This window comes from Taudactylus pleione, unplaced genomic scaffold (assembly GCF_031769625.1).
Source record: "Taudactylus pleione unplaced genomic scaffold, aTauple2 ptg001003l, whole genome shotgun sequence".
Lineage (NCBI taxonomy): Eukaryota > Metazoa > Chordata > Amphibia > Anura > Myobatrachidae > Taudactylus > Taudactylus pleione.
The window spans coordinates 396,555-415,965 of NW_028285404.1; the positions used below are offsets into that span (position 1 = coordinate 396,555).

Below are 19,411 nucleotides of genomic sequence, written 5' to 3' on the forward strand. Positions count from 1 at the left end.
CTGGAGAGGTGACTGCTGGGAACGGGACATTATACAGTAACACCAGGGGATGTGTCTGGGTGATGACTGGAGAGGTGACTGCTGGGAATGGGACATTATACAGTAACACCAGGGGATGTGTCTGGGTGATGACTGGAGAGGTGACTGCTGGGAATGGGACATTATACAGTAACACCAGGGGATGTGTCTGGGTGATGACTGGGGAGGTGACTGCTGGGAATGGGACATTATACAGTAACACCAGGGGATGTGTCTGGGTGATGACTGGGGAGGTGACTGCTGGGAACGGGACATTATACAGTAACACCAGGGGATGTGTCTGAGTGATGACTGGAGAGGTGACTGCTGGGAACGGGACATTATACAGTAACACCAGGGGATGTGTCTGGGTGATGACTGGAGAGGTGACTGCTGGGAATGGGACATTATACAGTAACACCAGGGGATGTGTCTGGGTGATGACTGGGGAGGTGACTGCTGGGAATGGGACATTATACAGTAACACCAGGGGATGTGTCTGGGTGATGACTGGGGAGGTGACTGCTGGGAATGGGACATTATACGGTAACACCAGGGGATGTGTCTGAGTGATGACTGGAGAGGTGACTGCTGGGAACGGGACATTATACAGTAACACCAGGGGATGTGTCTGGGTGATGACTGGAGAGGTGACTGCTGGGAATGGGACATTATACAGTAACACCAGGGGATGTGTCTGGGTGATGACTGGAGAGGTGACTGCTGGGAATGGGACATTATACAGTAACACCAGGGGATGTGTCTGGGTGATGACTGTATCATTGTGTGTGTCAGGTTCCTATAAGGTGTGAGGACGTCACTGTCTATTTCTCCATGGAGGAGTGGGAGTATATAGAAGGACACAGGGGTCTGTACAAGGACGTGATGGTGGAGAATCACCGGCCCCTCACATCACTGGGTAAGAGGAGACTGTCATTTATTGTAATGGGGAGAGCAGCTATGGGGCCACCTATATACACACATCATCTGATAATCACATATATACAGTGTAATCAGTCACTGTGTGTCTCCTACAGATGGGGCCAGTAACAGGAATACCCCAGAGAGATGTCCCCGTCCTCTTTATTCCCAGGATGATACAGAGGAGAATCACAGTGTCCCACAGGAGGATCAGGTAGGTGGGATTCAGGGAGTTGCCCAATACCAAAGTTATGCTACAGTATATGATCTGTAGGACAGCTGTGCGGGTCTCATACACTGATGTCTTCTGTTTACTCTGAATTCAATCCGTCATTATTATATGTGTGTTATTTGTATTGTCTTGTGGGCTATTCAGGTTGAAGAACATATGAAAGTAGAAGAGACTTATGTGATGGGTGATCAGCAGTGTAAGGAGGAGGAAATCCCTACAGCTATCAGCACAGGTGAGTAATAATCACTAAGTACATAACAGTGAGGAGAGTCTGGGAGTGTCACTGTGACATCACTACTATCTGTTACCACATAGAAAAAAAAGAGAGAGACCAGATGCACCATACAACCATTAATAATTATACATAATATACAAGGTTTTTGGCATAAATTTGGCCAAATTATGAGCTTACTCACCAGCGTCAAGATATTTCTTTTAAAATAAATTCCTTCTTTAGGGTCGATAGGGCTCCACAGGGAGACCTTGGGTGTAGGCGAGACTTGGAAGATCGGACACCACACAGTTAAAGCTTTTGCAATCCCAGGATGCAACGGTTCTTCCCCCGATACCCCGCCCTTGAGCCTGAGGCCAATCAGTTTTGTTGGTGTCCGGCAGGAGCTGGTTCACTGCTATCACAGTGGGTTGCCTTATGCAACTCCACAGCATAGCTTGCTAGGCGGCCCCGTGGAAGACCCCAGACTGCAACTAGGAAGCAGGGGACAGGTAAGGCGGGGTTACCGCTTTTGGTGGCCCGCAGATGGGCAGTCTTCCCGCCGGTCTCAGGGGACAGACCAGAGGCGCTGAGGGTGAACATCGGCTTCGTCCGCGTGATCCACTACACCACCAGGGTACATATGGAGTTGGGAATCCAGCGTCCCAGTGGTTAACAATCAGCATGGGGAGGTCAGCTTTCTATTACAGCGGCCCCTCCCCATAGCTCAGGGCACCATTCCTCTGAGGTCTGGCTTCTCTGTGCTGCTCTCACCCTCTGACCACGCCCCCTCAGAGGTCTCTGGCGGCCATCTTCTACAGGCTCAGCCACAGCTCTCTCAGGGAAACGCAGGGTCCGGTCCCCCTACATACCTTTCCCTGTAGACAGGTTATGTAGCACTATAGCCTACCAGCCTTTAAGGACATTTTTCGGCTACTGCATATGTATTTCTGCATTGTATGTGACTTATGCTAGCGCTGTCTGTCTATATATTCTCTCTATACTGTCAGCATATATCTTTCCCTTTTTCTCATCTTTGCCCTAACACACAGGTGCATTCAGGGTTTTCTGTACCTCAGATTTCTTGGATTTGTGAAGGATGTCACATACTGTTGGTTACTACACTGTGCCATATTTTGTGCTGTCCGATCCTGCAGCTTGCCCAGGCATAAGACAGGATCAGTATATTGCATTTCCACTTTTATATCATATACCTAGTAGTTGCATATTACTCAGTGCCATATTGTGTGCTATACTACTCGACAATGTGTAGCAGAGGTAAGAGTAGCAAGCAGGCATCTGCTCTTATGCAAAGTATGTGCTGCAGGCTTAAATGAGGAGGATTTAATACAGGATGGGCTATATGCCAGGTGTTATACCCCACCAGGCCAATCAGATCCCCCAATCCCAGCTGAGGAGCCCCCCATGGCTTCCTTTTCTCAGGTGTTGACTACTATTGCGGACCGTTTTGCAGTCCCGGCAGTAATTCCCCCTCAAATTGCCTCAACAGTTATAGGCAATACAGGTACCTCCTGTGCCTCTACGGGTAGACATGCTCTCTACATCAGTACAGAGTTTAGCGGATACCTCTACAGCCTTTCAAAATATGTTGCAAGGTGAGAAGCCCCTACACAGTAAGACTACTAAGTGTTCTGTGCTATCTTCACAGTCTACACAGCTCTCAGATTCTGAGGTATCACCTGAAGATGCTGATCTCTCTAACACTGAGAGATTCAGTGCCTGATTCAGACGCGCTCGCAAGCGGATCGATGGTGGCCCAGTGCGCATGCTGGCTCCGTCGTGAGCATGTGCGAGACCCGGATAGCGATGGCCAAACCGTCGCTCCGGGTCTCGTACCAAAGGGGGCGTGCTGTCGATGTTGAGTGACAGCACGCCCCCTTTGGTGGGCGGGCCGGGGGCGTGGCTGCCCAGACGAAGGCGTTCCCATGGGAACGCCTACCGTCTGGAGCCGGCCCCACTGACATCACAAGTGATGTCAGTGGGAGTGCTTTTGGCTCTGTTAGAGCCAAAAGCACTCTGGGGCTTGCGGCAACAAGACCCTACCACAAGGGTCTCGTCGCAAGCCCGATGATCGCGATGGTCTTGACCATCGCTACCATCATCATGGCCGCTCGCATAAGCTGTGGGTGGTCACCCACAGCTATGCGAGCGGCCAAGAGGCTGCAAAAAACCCCCCCAAAAAACGCCCTGCTTCAGAGCGGGCGCTCGTTCAGAGCGTCCGGCTCTGAATCAGGCCCTCATTCCAAACTTAATATATCGGCTTTAGTCCTGGCTGTTGGATCTATTCTTCAAATAGAGGAGGATGAGCCAGCCCCTAAAACAAAGCATCCACTATTTAAATGACAAAAAGTGGCTTCTGCAATATTTCCTCTCTCAAATCAACTAACGGAGCACATGGCAGCGGCTTGGCAGATACCTGGTAAGAGGATTCGGCTCCAAAAACGCCTGACCATCCATTTCCTACAGCTCATTGTGCAAAGTTACGAGATTGATTAAAAGCTCCACATTACCTATCCCTACAGCATCCTCGTTAAAGAATCCTACGTAGCTATTGCTCGCCCGACCATGGCTATTGCCTGGGTGGCTTAAGCAATTGAGAGCTGGGCAGACACTCTGGAAGAGTCTCTTCCCTCAGAGGCTTCTAGGGATCAAATGTCCTATATAGCTCACATATATATTGGTGAAGCTACTTTGGATGCTAGTCTCCTAGCCTCTAGAACTTCGCCCACATTTGGCTGCGGTCATGGAAGGCGCATACAGACTCTAAGAAGGCCTTAGAGGCATTACTTTACAATGGAGAAATCTTGTTTGGCCCTGACATAGATAGGACTGTGGCCACACTGGCAGCATCAAAAACTGTCTTTCTACTATCAGCAGCTTCTGCAAAGCCTTGGACAACGTCCTTCAGGACCTTTCGTCCTCAGGGCAAACCTTAAGGGTTAGTCCTTTCCTAGACAATCTGCTTCCACTAGGGCCACAAAGCGTAGGACCAAGCAGACCTGGGCCACTAGATGTCCTGCTTCAAAATCTGAGGACAAGCCTTCAACCTGATGGGGCGGGCGTCCCCCTGGGGTCACCAGAGTAGGAGGCTGACTTCTTTAGTTTGCCCAGGAATGGCATCAGACCACGGTCGAATGGGTAAGAAAAGTGGTCTCACGGCTATGTCCTCTCATTTCTAAGATGGCCACCCCACCAATTTTTCTACACAGGCCCTCTATCAGACCCGAACAAGGCTCTGCTGAGCCAGAAAGCCATTCAGTCCTTGCTACAAGCAGGGGTAATGGTTCCAGTCCTGCTGTCACAGCGAGGGAATGGTTATTATTCTACCCTGTTTCTGTACCTATAGAGCCCTCTCATCAGCGATCTCTCTGGTTTGCTGTACTACAGCAACATTTCCAATTTCAGGCTCTACCCTTTGGACTTTCTACAGCTCCACAGGTCTTTACCAAAATGATGGCGGTCATAGTGGCCCACCTGCTCTGTCAGGGAATCAGAGTGCTGCCATACCTAGATGACCTCTTGCTCTTAGCAAGCTCCCCAGAGGTTCTTCAACGCCATCTTCAGGTAACCATTGCCTTCCTGCAAAGTCACAGCTGATTAATCAACTGGATGAAGTCCTCCCTGAATCCTTCAGAGGATGGTCCATCTGGGAGCTCTTTTGGATTCTCAGGGTTAGAGAATCTCACTGACTGCAGACAAGATCTCCACACTCCAAATTCGTGTGTGCAAATTCCTACGCAGCCGCTGAGTGTCAGTCCACTAAGCAACACTGATCCATAGTAAGTGGCCAGTGAAGGATTTTTCAGGCATCGGCTAGGTGTTGCAGTAGGGTAACCACACATACCAAGAACCAAGTGGTTCCATGTGCTGGTGTAGGAGCCTGGTCAACTAATTGATTTGAGCTGATGGTGTAGGAGTCTGGTGGAGATATCAGTTTGAGGTGATGGTGTAGGAGCTGACTGGCTTGCTAGTGTTACGACCCTAGCTAGTTTTTCACTTTTTGCCTTGAAACTTACCCCTGCCAACTGTCCCATGGATCTGTATGTGTAATTCACTTGGGAGATCTGTCCTGATCATGCTGGCTGCAACACTTCTGTGTATGCATTTGGACTGTGCTCTCCTTTCCACATTGCTTATTCACCTGGGTCCTTTCCTGTCTGTGAACACTGCTAGTCTTGATTGGAATTGCAGGTGTAGTTCTGACTCTCAGTACTGCAGATATGTTTGCTCCCTCTGCATATTGTGCCCTCCACCACTCAGAGTGCTACTGCCAGACCACCTGACTGTATCCACCAATTCCTGCGAGACCCAGGGTATAAACATCCTCCTCTGATAGCATTCAGGGCCTGAGCATCTCGTTACTTCCTGCGGTGTACAGATTGTGCTATAGCTGTCTCTCTGTGTACAAGTGTATCCCAGGCTCCTGCTGGCAGCAACCCCTGGTGCATCTGGAAATCCTGCTGGTTCCCAGACCAGTTCATCTAGTAATTTTGCTAAGAACTATTCCTGGCATATCCAGAAATCCTGCTGGTTCCCAGACCAGTTCATTCAGCAATCCTGCTAATAGCTATACCTGGCGCATCTGGAAATCCTGCTGGTTCCTAGACCAGTTCAATTAGCAATCCTGCTAATAGTTATACCTGGCGCATCTGGAAATCCTACTGGTTCACAGTCCAATTCAGCAAGTCTATCTACTGGTTCTCAGTCCAATTCTGCAAGATTACCTACTGGTACCCCGTCCCGCTTGGCAAGCCTTCCTGTCAGTCCCAGTCCGGTTCCTCCAAGTTTACTACTGGTTCACTCAAACGTTACAAGTTTCCGGTTCCTGTCATTTATCATCAAAGGCAGTTCTCACTGCCATACAATTAATATGCAAATAGAGCTATTTACATAATCCATGGTTCCAGTTAAGCCGGCCTTTGCTGAATCCAGTTCAATACCTAGGTCGGGTAACTCTCAAGCACCAATCGTGACAGCTAGATCACTGATGGTCAGCAGAAGCTCTAATGGAGTGAGCTTTCTGATCTCTGCAGAGTCAATCACTACTTCTACTCATCCCAAAAAGACTGTGGCCCCACCAATTGGGTGGCCCTGGGCAGTATTCCCTCTGTATTTCCTGTGGCAGAGAGCCTTTTGTTGCCATTATGGTGGTTTCTCAGCAATGGGAAACGCCTGAAGAAATTGAGCTTTCCTTGGCAGAAATTGTTTTAAGTTGGTATTCAGTGTGCATATAGGAGATCATGCAGTACAGAAGCCACCTCTTTGCGTTGGAATAATATGTCATCTTCATACAACAGAGGTTTAACCAGATAACACATATTAATAGAACTTTTGGGGCAAACAATCCAGAAAAATGCCATCGACTATGTCTTGCCAGTGCTTTCTGTATATGTTTCTCCAACACCAGCCCCCTTGCGTTTCTCCACCAGCCCCCTTGCATTTCTCCAACACCTGCCCTTTTGCATTTCTCCAACACCAGGACCCATGCTCCCACATCGCTCCTGTGTTTCTCCAGATCAACCCCCTGCGTCTCTCCAGCTTGTTCTCTTGCATCTCTCCGCTGCCTTCTACCATGCTTCTATCTAGAGCGACCCTCCTGCTCCTCTTTAGTGCCATCCTCCTGCACCTCTCTAGCGCCATCCTCCTGCACCTCTCTAGCGCCATCCTCCTGCACTTCTCTAGCGCCATCCTCCTGCACCTCTCTAACGCCATCCTCCCACATGTCTCCTATGTGTCTCTCCAGGGTCATTTCTCTCCTATGCATCTATCCAGGGTCAGCCCCCCCCCTGCATTTCTCGAGACACCACCCTACATCTCTCCAGCTCACCCACCTGTGTCTCTCCAGCTCACCCCCCTGTGTCTCTCCAGCTCATGCTATTTCTGCACAGTGCCCCACCTGTGTGTCTCCAGCCACTTTTTACCTAGTCTTCTGCATAGTGCTTGGTGGCCTGTGCTTCTCTTTCTGGCAGCGCCTCGGCATCCTGATGTCATATATGTTACACCGAACAAAGAAGTCCAAGGAGCCTCTGGGACCTGCGGGGGACATGCTCTGACACACTTTCACAACCTGCACCATCTATTGATGTGGGGTGAGCACTCTGTGGGACTCCTCTGTGAAGAGCAGCCCGTTGCCTAGCTTGGACAATCACTGCAGGGCCGAGGCAGAACTAGTTCCACCATGTTTCAGCCCACTTTAACCCCTGCTCACAGCCACTTCTAACAGTATGAAAGGGCATATACATAAAGCAGTCATGCAATAGAAGGTCTTTTGTTGCAATTATCTGCACTTCCCAAGTAACCCCCCCCCCCCCCCCTTGTTATATTGCTTGGTTACGTAAATTGCCCAATAAGGGTTTTCTTGGCATTTTTATAAAATAAACTAAAATCTGATTGCCAGTCATGTTCATACACAGAAACCATAGAGCTTCTCCATTATGGGAGCAACACTTCCTGTTTAATCCTCACCACTAATCCAGTATCGGAGCCATAGGAGGGACCCACAAGGCTCCCAAGGGCTTCCAAACACTCTGCAGCGCCCCCTAGTGTCTGATACCACTGCACTTATTGGTAAAGATGACACAATAAATGGCTGTGCCAATAACATATGATGGAGGAGAGGTGATTGCCAGAAAATGGTGTGATGGGTCCTTATTTTTTTATACCAAAGATACAGGAAGGTTCTCCTTCAAAAAGGCTATAGCCCAGGTCAGGGACTGGGGTTTAAAATTGTCCTGAGCATTTTTCCCATGAACACACGGATGGGAGAAAGGGGGTGTGGCCCTGCATCAATGGGGCGTGGCCAATGCGACAAGTCACAACCCATCTAAACATGCCGGCCAAGCAGAGCGCCAGGAGGTAGAGTTGTTGAAAAGTTTATTGCATCAGCTGAGTATGCTAGAAGCACCAGAGCAGAGAGTGACACCCCAGGCAGGATAGAGGAACTGCACATATTTTGGTAGGTGCAGGGTGCTAGAATGAAGACCCAATTAACACATAACCAGAGCACAGACTTAATGATGTATCCTTGAATGTCCAGAGTTGTACAATCTTTCAAGGCTAAAGTAAAACAAAAGCACATCCTTGAATATAGGACAAAAGTCACATGACTGTTATCAACGCATGATAAGTTCCTTTATATGTTAAGAACATTTTTTGTCAAAATTAAAACATTTATGATAAACCTTCCCTGTTAACCACCATATTCTCTCACATGTATTCCACACACCGCTATCTAAGGCCTTATAGTGTAATTATGTGGTTTCACTTGGGACTTGGCACCAACTATTCCTTCATCAAGCATTAACCAAAGTAATACATGAATTTAGAATCTTACCTCACATTCAGTCCCTAAAGGCTGATCCAACACATTCAGAATTCCGGAACGGCCGACACCAACACATTCAGAATTCCGGAACGGCCGACACCAACACATTCAGAATTCCGGAACGGCCGACACCAACACATTCAGAATTCCGGAACGGCCGACACCAACACATTCAGAATTCCGGAACGGCCGACACCAACACATTCAGAAATCCGGAACGGCCGACACCAACACATTCAGAAATCCGGAACGGCCGACACCAACACATTCAGAAATCCGGAACGGCCGACACCAACACATTCAGAAATCCGGAACGGCCGACACCAACACATTCAGAAATCCGGAACGGCCGACACCAACACATTCAGAAATCCGGAACGGCCGACACCAACACATTCAGAAATCCGGAACGGCCGACACCAACACATTCAGAAATCCGGAACGGCCGACACCAACACATTCAGAATTCCGGAACGGCCGACACCAACACATTCAGAATTCCGGAACGACTGATCCAACACATTCATTCATAAGATGGTCAACAAGCTTATAACAGTCGTTTGAATAATTTAAACAATATCTCTTTTTTCTATTTATTTAATGTCCAGTGAAGAATTAGAAAATAAAAAAATACTTTTTCAATTCTTGAACAGAAACTAAGTAAAATACAACATAATACAAAAGAAAACATTTATAGTTATCATTTCAGCAGTATGCCATGCTAACAGTTCTATCCTCCGTCTTCTTCTGAGCCCATAGTTCCAATATTTATACCTTTTCTACAGATGATGTCCTCATGTGTGGATCCATGGGAAAGTCACCCTGACAGATCTATGTACCATGGGAAGGTAACCATCTGTGGATCCATAGGAAGATGACCTTAACATAGATCCATGTACTGTACGTGTCTTACTTCACTTGGCATATGTCCATTTTATTTTTCTAAAGGGCCCTTGTCCTTGGACCTTGGTGACCATTATAACTTATAATTTCATAAGTTTCTGGGAGCAAGTTTAAATAACTTTCTTGGACTTAGATAAGATACATGATATTTTAGTCTATATTTTCCTATTCTTCAATATCTATCCTTATGTTACCACATTCCTAGCCATAAATGTTTTTATTAATATGTAATCAGTATATGTATTCCTAGTACATAGTAGCATATGTATAAAACATATATTTTAACTTTAACACCAGTTATTATCTTACTTAAAAAAAAAATATATATATATATGATAGATAGAAAAGGGGGAATTGACTTTGGTCGACAATTCCGCATATTGTGTACAAAAGTGTTGTTATGGTGTATTCCAACCATGAGGTTTTTTTTATAAAACCGTTATGTGCAAAAAGTGCTTTTAGATAAAGTGCTTAGTTGTGTTTGAATAATTTAACATAAAATCAGTGCAATAAAAAGTGTAAATACCAATATAACATTAAAAGGTATACAGTTTATTCCGACTCCGGCCGGAGTTGGGTCACCCTTCGCGCGGGGGAGCTTTATTTTATTTTAAGAGTTTTAATTAATTTTATTAATTTTTTTACTAATCTTCAGAGCAGCAGCATCAGATTGTCCATTGGACGTCCAAGCTGCCGCTTCTACACCCCGCCGGCACTGCGACGCCAGTACAGATCTGGGTATCGCAGCGGGACCTCAGAGTCTATACTAGCCGGACTCTGGAGGAATCCCTAGGCTGCTGCCGGATTGCCGGAGATGAGGTAAGTCGCTGGTCAGCGCTTGCGGTGACCGGCGTGTGCATGCAGCCTTCTGCCTCTGGGGACAGACCGGAGGCGCTAGCAGTGGTGGCGGCCTCCCTCCCCCCCCTCCGGAGGAATACTAGACCCCCAGGGATACATTGTGGAAGCGGGGGTTAATTGATAGCCTTCCCTGCCTAGTGGCTCCTCCCCTCAGCTCAGCGCGCCTTTCCGCTCTGGTCTGGCAATGCTGAGCTGCATTCCTCCTGCGGCCACTCCTGCTCTGAGGTCTCCGGCGGCCATCTTCCCTGGCAGCATCGTAGATCTCTCAGGCAGCGTGCGGACCGGTCCCCCTGTGTACCTCTCCCCTGGTAGGACAGCGTACACAGCACTATAGCCCTCCCAGACACTGAATCTGAGCAGGTTGATTGTAGTGACAAGGTGCAGTGAGTATTAACTTTCTGCATTGTATGTGACTTTTGTTAGTGCTGACTGTCTGTGCTTTATTTCTACTTACTGTCAGTCTATACCTATCCCTTTCCTTCTCCTACAGACCTTGCAGGTGTGCGGGGGAGGGGCATTTCTTGGATCTCACTTCTATAAATTCATGTATTTGTGAGGTCGGTCACATACAGTTGTGTGCTACATGGTGCCATATTTATGGGCTTGTGTGCTGCATGCTTGTGGGTGCGCCAAGACTAAATTGAGCTTCCCTGTTTATTTTATTATTATTTATTACCAGTTATTTTATATAGCGCGCACACATTCCGCAGTGCTTTACAGAGAATATTTGGCCATTCACATGTCCCTGCCCCAGTGGAGCTTACACTCTACATTCCTACAACAAGCTCACACACATACACACTATGGTCAATTTTGTGGGGAGCCAATTAACCTACCAGTATATTTTTGGAGTGTGGGAGGAAACCCACGCACAGGGAGAATATACAAACTCCACACAGTTAGGCCCATAGTGGGAATCGAACCCATGACCTCAGTGCTGTGAGGCAGTAACGCTAACCATTACACCGTCTGTGCTGTCATGTTGTGTTGATATATATATATATCTGTATATATATATTTTATCATGTCTGATGAGGAAGTTGAGTGCTCTGTGGCACCCACTCTGCTCTCCTGCAGACGACGCGCTGCAGGGGGAATATGGAGGATTTATCACAGGATGGGCTGTATGTGAGGTGCCGTCAGTTACCTGGTCCCTCTAACCCCCCAACTTCGGAACAGGATCCTCCTTGGGCGGTGTTTTCTCAGGTGCTGGCTTCCATTGTGGACCATCTGGCAGTCCCGACTGCTCTCCCCATAGGGGGTTACCCCAAACAGCCATCCCCCTTCTCTGGGTATACCACAATTATTGCAGTCTCCCCCTGGGCCTCAGACTTTTAATCCATATATGGGGTCACCTATGTTTATTCAGTCTGCTCCGGTGACGCAGCAGTCCGTCATTCCCTCCCAGGGTCTCCCGCAGACGGGTCAACCACCATGGGTGTATGTGTTCTCCAGTTCAGTCCAGAGTTTGGCGTCCTCCTCTTCAGCCTTTCAAAATATGTTAAAGTGTGACAAGCCTCAAAAGGCATCTAAACGCACTGTTATGTCATCCCAGTCTGCGCAACTATCAGACTCTGATGCGTCAGGGGAATTGCCTGAGGACTCTGACTCGAATTCCCCCGTCGGGGAAGTGGAGACGAAATCTTCCATTAATGTGCCAGCATTGGTGAGGGCGGTGCGGTCCATTCTTGATATAGAGGATGACGCCCTGGCCCCTAAGTCCAAGTATCCAAATTTTAAGCAGGCAAAAGCGACTTTGGCTGTTTTTCCTTTATCTGACCAACTGACTGATCATATGGCGGAGGCCTGGCAGTCGCCTAGTAAGAGGTTCCAGTCGCAGAAATGTTTAGCATCTAGTTATCCGTTTCCTGCAAGTCATTGCAAAAAGTGGGAAATCCCGCCTGTGGTGGATTCTCATGTTACTCGCTTAATCAAGACTGCTACCTTGCCTATGCCTTCCATTTCATCCCTAAAGGATCCCACAGACAGGAAAGTGGAGACTTGTTTAAAATCCATTTATTCTCTCTCTCAGGGGCAGTGGCCCGTCCGTCCATGGCCATCTCTTGGGTGGCTAAAGCCATTGAGAGGTGGGCCAATGTACTGGAAGATACTTTTCCTGAGGAAGCTCCGGAGGTTCAGAGAGCTTAAGTGGGACAGATGAGGGATGCCGCTTCCTATATTGGAGAAGTGTCTTTGGATGCCTGCCTTCTGACTTACAGAGTTTCGGCGGCAACGGTCTCTGCTCGCCGGTCTTTGTGGCTCCGTTCTTGGAGAGCGGATGCGAATTCCAAGAAGGGCCTGGAGGCCTTACCCTTTAATGGGGAGAATTTGTTCGGTCCTGACCTGGACAAAATTGTTGATACCCTGGCAAAGTCTAAGTCTGCATTTCTGCCATCAGCAGCTGCGCCTTCTAAGGCTAGGACCTCGGCCTTTCGCACTCAGGGAAAGTTCAAAGGTCAATCTTTCCCAAGGCAGTTGTCAACCAAGGCTGCCCCTAAACCAAAGAAGCAAGCCTGGAGCACTAGACTACCTGCTTCCAAGCCATAGGATAAGCCTTCACCCTGATGGGACGAGCCTCTCTCTGGGGGATCCCAGAGTGGGAGGCTGACTTCTTCAATTCGCCCAGTGCTGGTGCAATACCACCACGGCTGCTTAGGTATGAGAAGTTGTCTCTCAGGGGTACGCCATTTCCTTCCGTCACAGACTTCCCCCCCAACAGTTCTTCTGCACGAGTCTTTATCAGGACAAGACCAAGGCCTTGCAGAATCAGGAAGTCATAGATTCCTCGCTGAAAGCAGGGGTCTTTGTTCCTGTTCCGCTTTCTCAACGCAGGAAGTGTTACTACCCTTCTGTTTCTGGTTCCGAAACCCAATGGGTCTCATCGGCCTATCCTCAATCTGAAATCGCTGAACAAGTTTCTCAGAGTGCCCACATTCAGGATAGAAACTTTGAATTCCATCATTCTGGCTATGGAACCGGGGGATTATATGGTCTCCCTGGACATCCAGGACGCCTACCTCCATGTTCCTATAGCACCTTCACACCAACGGTATCTCCGGTTTGCTATAGGCCAACTTCACTTCCAATTTCAGGCTCTGCCCTTTGGCCTTTCCACGGCTCCAAGGGTGTTCACCAAAATTATGGCTGTCATGGCTGCCCATCTGCGCAGCCAGGGTATAAGGCTTTGGCCGTATCTAGATGACCTCCTATTGCTGGCAGGCTCTCCGGAGGTACTTCTACAACACCTGCACCTGACGATCACTTGTCTGCAAGCGCATGGGTGGCTTATAAACTGGAAGAAGTCCTCCCTAATTCCGTCACAGATAATGGTTCATTTGGGAGCCCTTCTGGACTCTCATCAGCAAAGGATCTTTCTGACTCCAGAAAAGATTTCCTCCCTACAACTTTGAGTGAGCAGTTGTCTGAAGAGTTTCCAGGTGTCAGTTCACTCGGCAATGAGAGTTCTGCGGTCAATAGTGTCAGCATTCGACATGGTGGAGTATGCCCAGTTTCATTCCAGGCCCCTGCAGGGGCTGATTCTATCCAAATGGAACGGGTTGCCACACCGGATCAGGACTCAGATGCTGGTGTTGTCTCCAGAGGTGCACCTGTCATTTGCTTGGTGGCTTCAGACATCACATCTCACCAAGGGTCGCCCCTTTTGGATCCCGGAGTGGGTTCTGCTCATGACAGATGCCAGTCTCCTGGATTGGGGTGCAGTGACGGGTCCACTTTCACTTCAGGGCCGTTGGACGGTGGAAGAAGCGGTTCTACCCATCAACATTCTGGAACTTCGGGCCATGTACAGGGCCTTCCAGTTGTCTGGTCACGCTCTTCAAGGAAGGGCAGTGCAAGTTCAGTCCGACAACGCCACCAAGGTGGCGTACATCAACCGTCAAGGGGGAACTCGCAGTCGAGCAGCAATGTCGGAGGTGTCACGCATCCTATCTTGGGCGGAGTGCCACCTTCCAGCCATCTCGGCAGTCTTCATTCCAGGAGTCCTCAATTGGGAAGCGGACTTCCTCAGCCGTCACGACGTGCATCCCGAGGAATGGTCGCTTCACCCAGAGGTATTTCAACTACTCATGGACAGGTGGGGACTTCCGGAGGTGGACCTCCATGGTCTCCTTTCACAATCACAAGCTACCTGTGTACGGGTTCAGGACTAGAAACGCCGGTGCAAGCCTGGTGGACGCGCTGTCAGTGAAATGGACATTTCAGCTGGCGTATCTATTCCCTCCGATATCCCTGCTGCCTCGGGTCCTTCGGAAATTCAAACAGGATGGCGGCACGCTTCAGCTGGTGGCTCCAGCTTGGCCCAGATGTCCTTGGTACTCCAATCTTCGGAGCCTTTCCATCGACGCTCCGTTCCTTCTGCCTCAACGTCTGGACCTGTTGTCTCAGGGGCCCTGTCTTTACCCGGATCTGGGTCATCTGTCTTTGATGGCGTGGCTCTTGAGACATCCATCTTAAGGTCCCGGGTTTTTTTTTCCAGCTCTGTCATCAGCATGATGCTTCAGGCACGCAAGCTGGCTTCCGCAAGGATTTACCACAGAGTGTGGCATACTTATTTTCAGTGGTGTGAGTCTAGAAAGTACAATCCACAGGCGTTTCGTTTTTCTAGGGCTTTGCCATTCCTTCAGTCTGGTTTGGAACTATGCTTACACTTAGTGCAGACACATGAACTTTCAAAGAAGCTATCTGTGTGGTTCCAGCGTAGGATTGCTACTCTGCCAGATGACCTTTTTCCAGGGGGTTCTCAGGATTCAGCCTCCCTTTCTTCCCCCTGTGGCTCCTTGGGATTTGGCGGTAGTGCTTCGGGCCCTACAGGATCCTTCACTTGAACATCTTGCATCGGTGGAACTCAAATGGTTGACGGTTAAAACTGTTTTTCTACTGGCAATTGCTTCAGCCAGAAGGGTATCAAGATTGGGAGCGCTCTCCTGTCATCCTACTTTCTGATTTTTCACCAGGATAGGGCAGTGCTTCGCACTTGCCCGGGTTTTCTACCTGAAGTGGTTTCTAAGTTCCACATTAATCAGGAAATTGTTGTGCCGGCATTTCAGTCAGCTGATCTCTCAGCTGGTGAGGCTTCTTTAGATGTGGTCTCCGTGCTCTCAAAGTTTATGTGGACCGGACTAGTTCCATTCGGAAGTTGGATTCCTTGTTCGTCCTCTTTGGTTTTCACAAGAGAGGTTGGCCTGCCGGCAAACAAACTTTGGCCCCTTGGCTTTGTTTGGTTATTTGTGAGGCTTATGCACAGGAGGGTTTGCCTGTTCCGACCTCTGTTAAGGCTCATTCTACTCAGTCTGTGGGTCCCTCGAGGGCTGGCCGTGGCCTTGGCTGTTCAGCTGTGTAAGGCAGCCACGTGGTCTTCCATCCAGACCTTTCTGAGGTTCTATGCTTTTGACACCTTCGCCGGATTCTCCTTTCAGCACAGGAGCGTCCCTGCCCTTAGTTGTACTGCTTTGGGACATCCCCAAGGTCAACCCTGTGGACCCTGAAGTAGAAAACAAGAGATACGGTAAGAACTTACCTTTTGGTATCTGTTTCTACGAAGTCCATAGGGTCCACAGAGCGCCCGCCCTGACGCACCTGGCTTCATTTGGGCTATGTGGCTGGTCACCGATTTTCCGTCTCTTTCTGTGAGTATGGTTATTGTGTGTTCCAGTCTTCCTTCTCTCTGATTTTTTTTCTCCTCCGGCCTTGGCTTCTTACAAACTGAGGTGCCTGTGGCTCGGGGGCGGGGTATAGAGGATGTACCCAGTGCATCCTGGGAGCAGCAAAAGCTTTAACTGTGTGGTGCCCGTGGATCCAGATCCAGCTATACCCCAAGGTCAACCCTGTGGATCCTATGGACTTTATAGAAACAGAGATAACAAAGGTAAATTCTTACCATATCTCTTTTATTTTCCTATTTATAAACTGGTAGTGTCTGTAGGAGTACTGAAGAGTAAGGCGACTTGGAATCAGGTCCTATATATCTTCCCCCGGGTGGGGGTTATTTTTTCCTGTTTTTTTCTCATTTGAGGTAATTGGACAGTTACATTTTCTGACTCTGACCTCTGTTTTTACCCACAGAATGTTCTAAAGATCCATCTACTCATATTATGGAGGAATCAGTCTCATGTGATGGAGGAGACCTCACCGACAATGACAATTATACACCCACATGTCATACTCAGTATACATCTACTCATACTAAGGAGGAATCAGTCTCATGTGATGGAGGAGACCTCGCACACACTGACATGTATACACCCACATATACACAGTATACACCTACTCATACTAAGGAGGAATCAGTCTCATGTGATGGAGGAGACCTCACACACACTGATTATTATACACCCACAGATCATACACAGTATACACCTACTCATACTAAGGAGGAATCAGTCTCATGTGATGGAGGAGACCTCGCACACACTGACATGTATACACCCACATATCATACACAGTATAGATGTACTCATACTAAGGAGGAATCAGTCTCATGTGATGGAGACCTCACAGACACTGTCATGTATACACCCACAGATCATATACCATATACATCTACTCATACTAAGGAGGAATCAGTCTCATGTGATAGAGGAGATCTCACACACACTGACATGTATACACCCACATATCATACACAGTATACATCTACTCATACTAAGGAGGAATCAGTCTCATGTGATGGAGGAGACCTCACAGACACTGTCATATATACACCCACATATCATACACAGTATACATCTACTCATACTAAGGAGGAATCAGTCTCATGTGATGAAGACCTCACACACACTGACATGTATACACCCACATATCATACACAGTATACATCTACTCATACTAAGGAGGAATCAGTCTCATGTGATGGAGGAGACCTCACAGACACTGTCATATATACACCCACATATCATACACAGTATACATCTACTCATACTAAGGAGGAATCAGTCTCATGTGATGGAGACCTCACACACACTGACATGTATACACCCACAGATCATATACCGTATACATCTATTCATGTTAAAAGTAACTGTATTCCAGATATGTCCTGCTCTGGAAGTGGAAAATGTTTTATTCTTAATTCAGAACTTGTACATCAGAGAAAAAATACAGGAAAGAGACCTTATTCTTGTTTAGAATGTGGGAAAGGCTATAGCAGTAATTCAGATCTTGTTAAACATCAGAGTATACATACAGATGGGAGACCATATTGTTGCTTGGAATGTGGGAAATGTTTTAAACAAAAGTGGATACTAGTTAGGCATCAGATAAGTCACACAGGAGAATACAAATATTCATGCGCTGAATGTGGAAAATGGTTTACATGTAAATCAGTACTTGTTAGACATCAGAGAACTCACACAGGAGAGAGACCATATTCTTGCTCGGAATGTGGAAAAGGGTTTACAACTAATGCAGATCTCATTAAACATCAGAGAATTCATACAGGAGAGAGACCATATCCCTGCTCGGAATGTGGGAAATGTTTTATATGTAATTATCATCTTATTAGACATCAGAAAAGTCACACGGGAGAGAAACCATATTCATGCACTGAATGTGGGAAAAGATTTACCTATAATTCCCTACTTGTTAAACATCAGAGAAGTCACACAAGAGTATACCCATGATCATGCTGTGACTGTGAGGAGAGGGTGTTATAGTAATCAGAACTTGGTGTATATAAGAGAAGTCACACAGTATACCCATGATCATGCTGTGACTGTGAGGAGAGGACGTTATAGTAATCAGAACTTGCTGTATATAAGAGAAGTCACACAATATAGCCATGATCATGCTGTGACTGTGAGGAGAGGGTGTTATAGTAATCAGAACTTGCTGTATGTAAGAGAAATCACACAGTATACCCATGATCATGCTGTGACTGTGAGGAGAGGACGTTATAGTAATCAGAACTTGCTGTATATAAGAGAAGTCACTCAGTATAACCATGATCATGCTGTGACTGTGAGGAGAGGACGTTATAGTAATCAGAACTTGCTGTATATAAGAGAAGTCACACAGTATAGCCATGATCATGCTGTGACTGTGAGGAGAGGACGTTATAGTAATCAGAACTTGCTGTATATAAGAGAAGTCACACAGTATAGCCATGATCATGCTGTGAATGTGAGGAGAGGGTGTTCTAGTAATCAGAACTTGCTGTATATAAGAGAAGTCACACAATATAGCCATGATCATGCTGTGACTGTGAGGAGAGGACGTTCTAGTAATCAGAGCTTGCTGTATATAAGAGAAGTCACACAGTATACCCATGATCATGCTGTGACTGTGAGGAGAGGATGTTCTAGTAATCAGAGCTTGCTGTATATAAGAGAAGTCACACAGTATACCCATGATCATGCTGTGACTGTGAGGAGAGGGCATTATAGTAATCAGAACTTGCTGTATATAAGAGAAGTCACACAGTATACCCATGATCATGCTGTGACTGTGAGGTGAGGACATTATAGTAATCAGAACATTCTGTATATAAGAGAAGTCACACAGTATACCCATGATCATGCTGTGACTGTGAGGAGAGGACGTTATAGTAATCAGAACTTGCTGTATATAAGAGAAGCCATATAGTATAGCCATGATCATGCTGTGACTGTGAGGAGAGGACTTTATAGTAATCAGAACTTGCTGTATATAAGAGAAGTCACACAGTATACCCATGATCATGCTGTGACTGTGAGGAGAGGACGTTATAGTAATCAGAACTTGCTGTATATAAGAGAAGTCACACAGTATAGCCATGATCATGCTGTGACTGTGAGGAGAGGACGTTATAGTAATCAGAACTTGCTGTATATAAGAGTAGTCACACAGTATACCCATGATCATGCTGTGACTGTGAGGAGAGGACGTTATAGTAATCCGAACTTGCTGTATATAAGAGAAGTCACACAGT

General features: G+C 47.3%; 1 protein-coding gene across 1 annotated transcript in view; it reads left to right on the top strand.

Moving 5' to 3' along the window:
* LOC148454344 (uncharacterized) overlaps positions 1 to 19,411 on the top strand; it is a 64,977-nt gene that overhangs the window by 3,779 nt on the left and 41,787 nt on the right. The window contains 4 exon segments of the mRNA XM_088461013.1: positions 814 to 937; positions 1,056 to 1,153; positions 1,316 to 1,403; positions 16,570 to 18,116. Coding sequence (XP_088317139.1) covers positions 814 to 937; positions 1,056 to 1,153; positions 1,316 to 1,403; positions 16,570 to 18,116 — 1,857 coding nt within the window.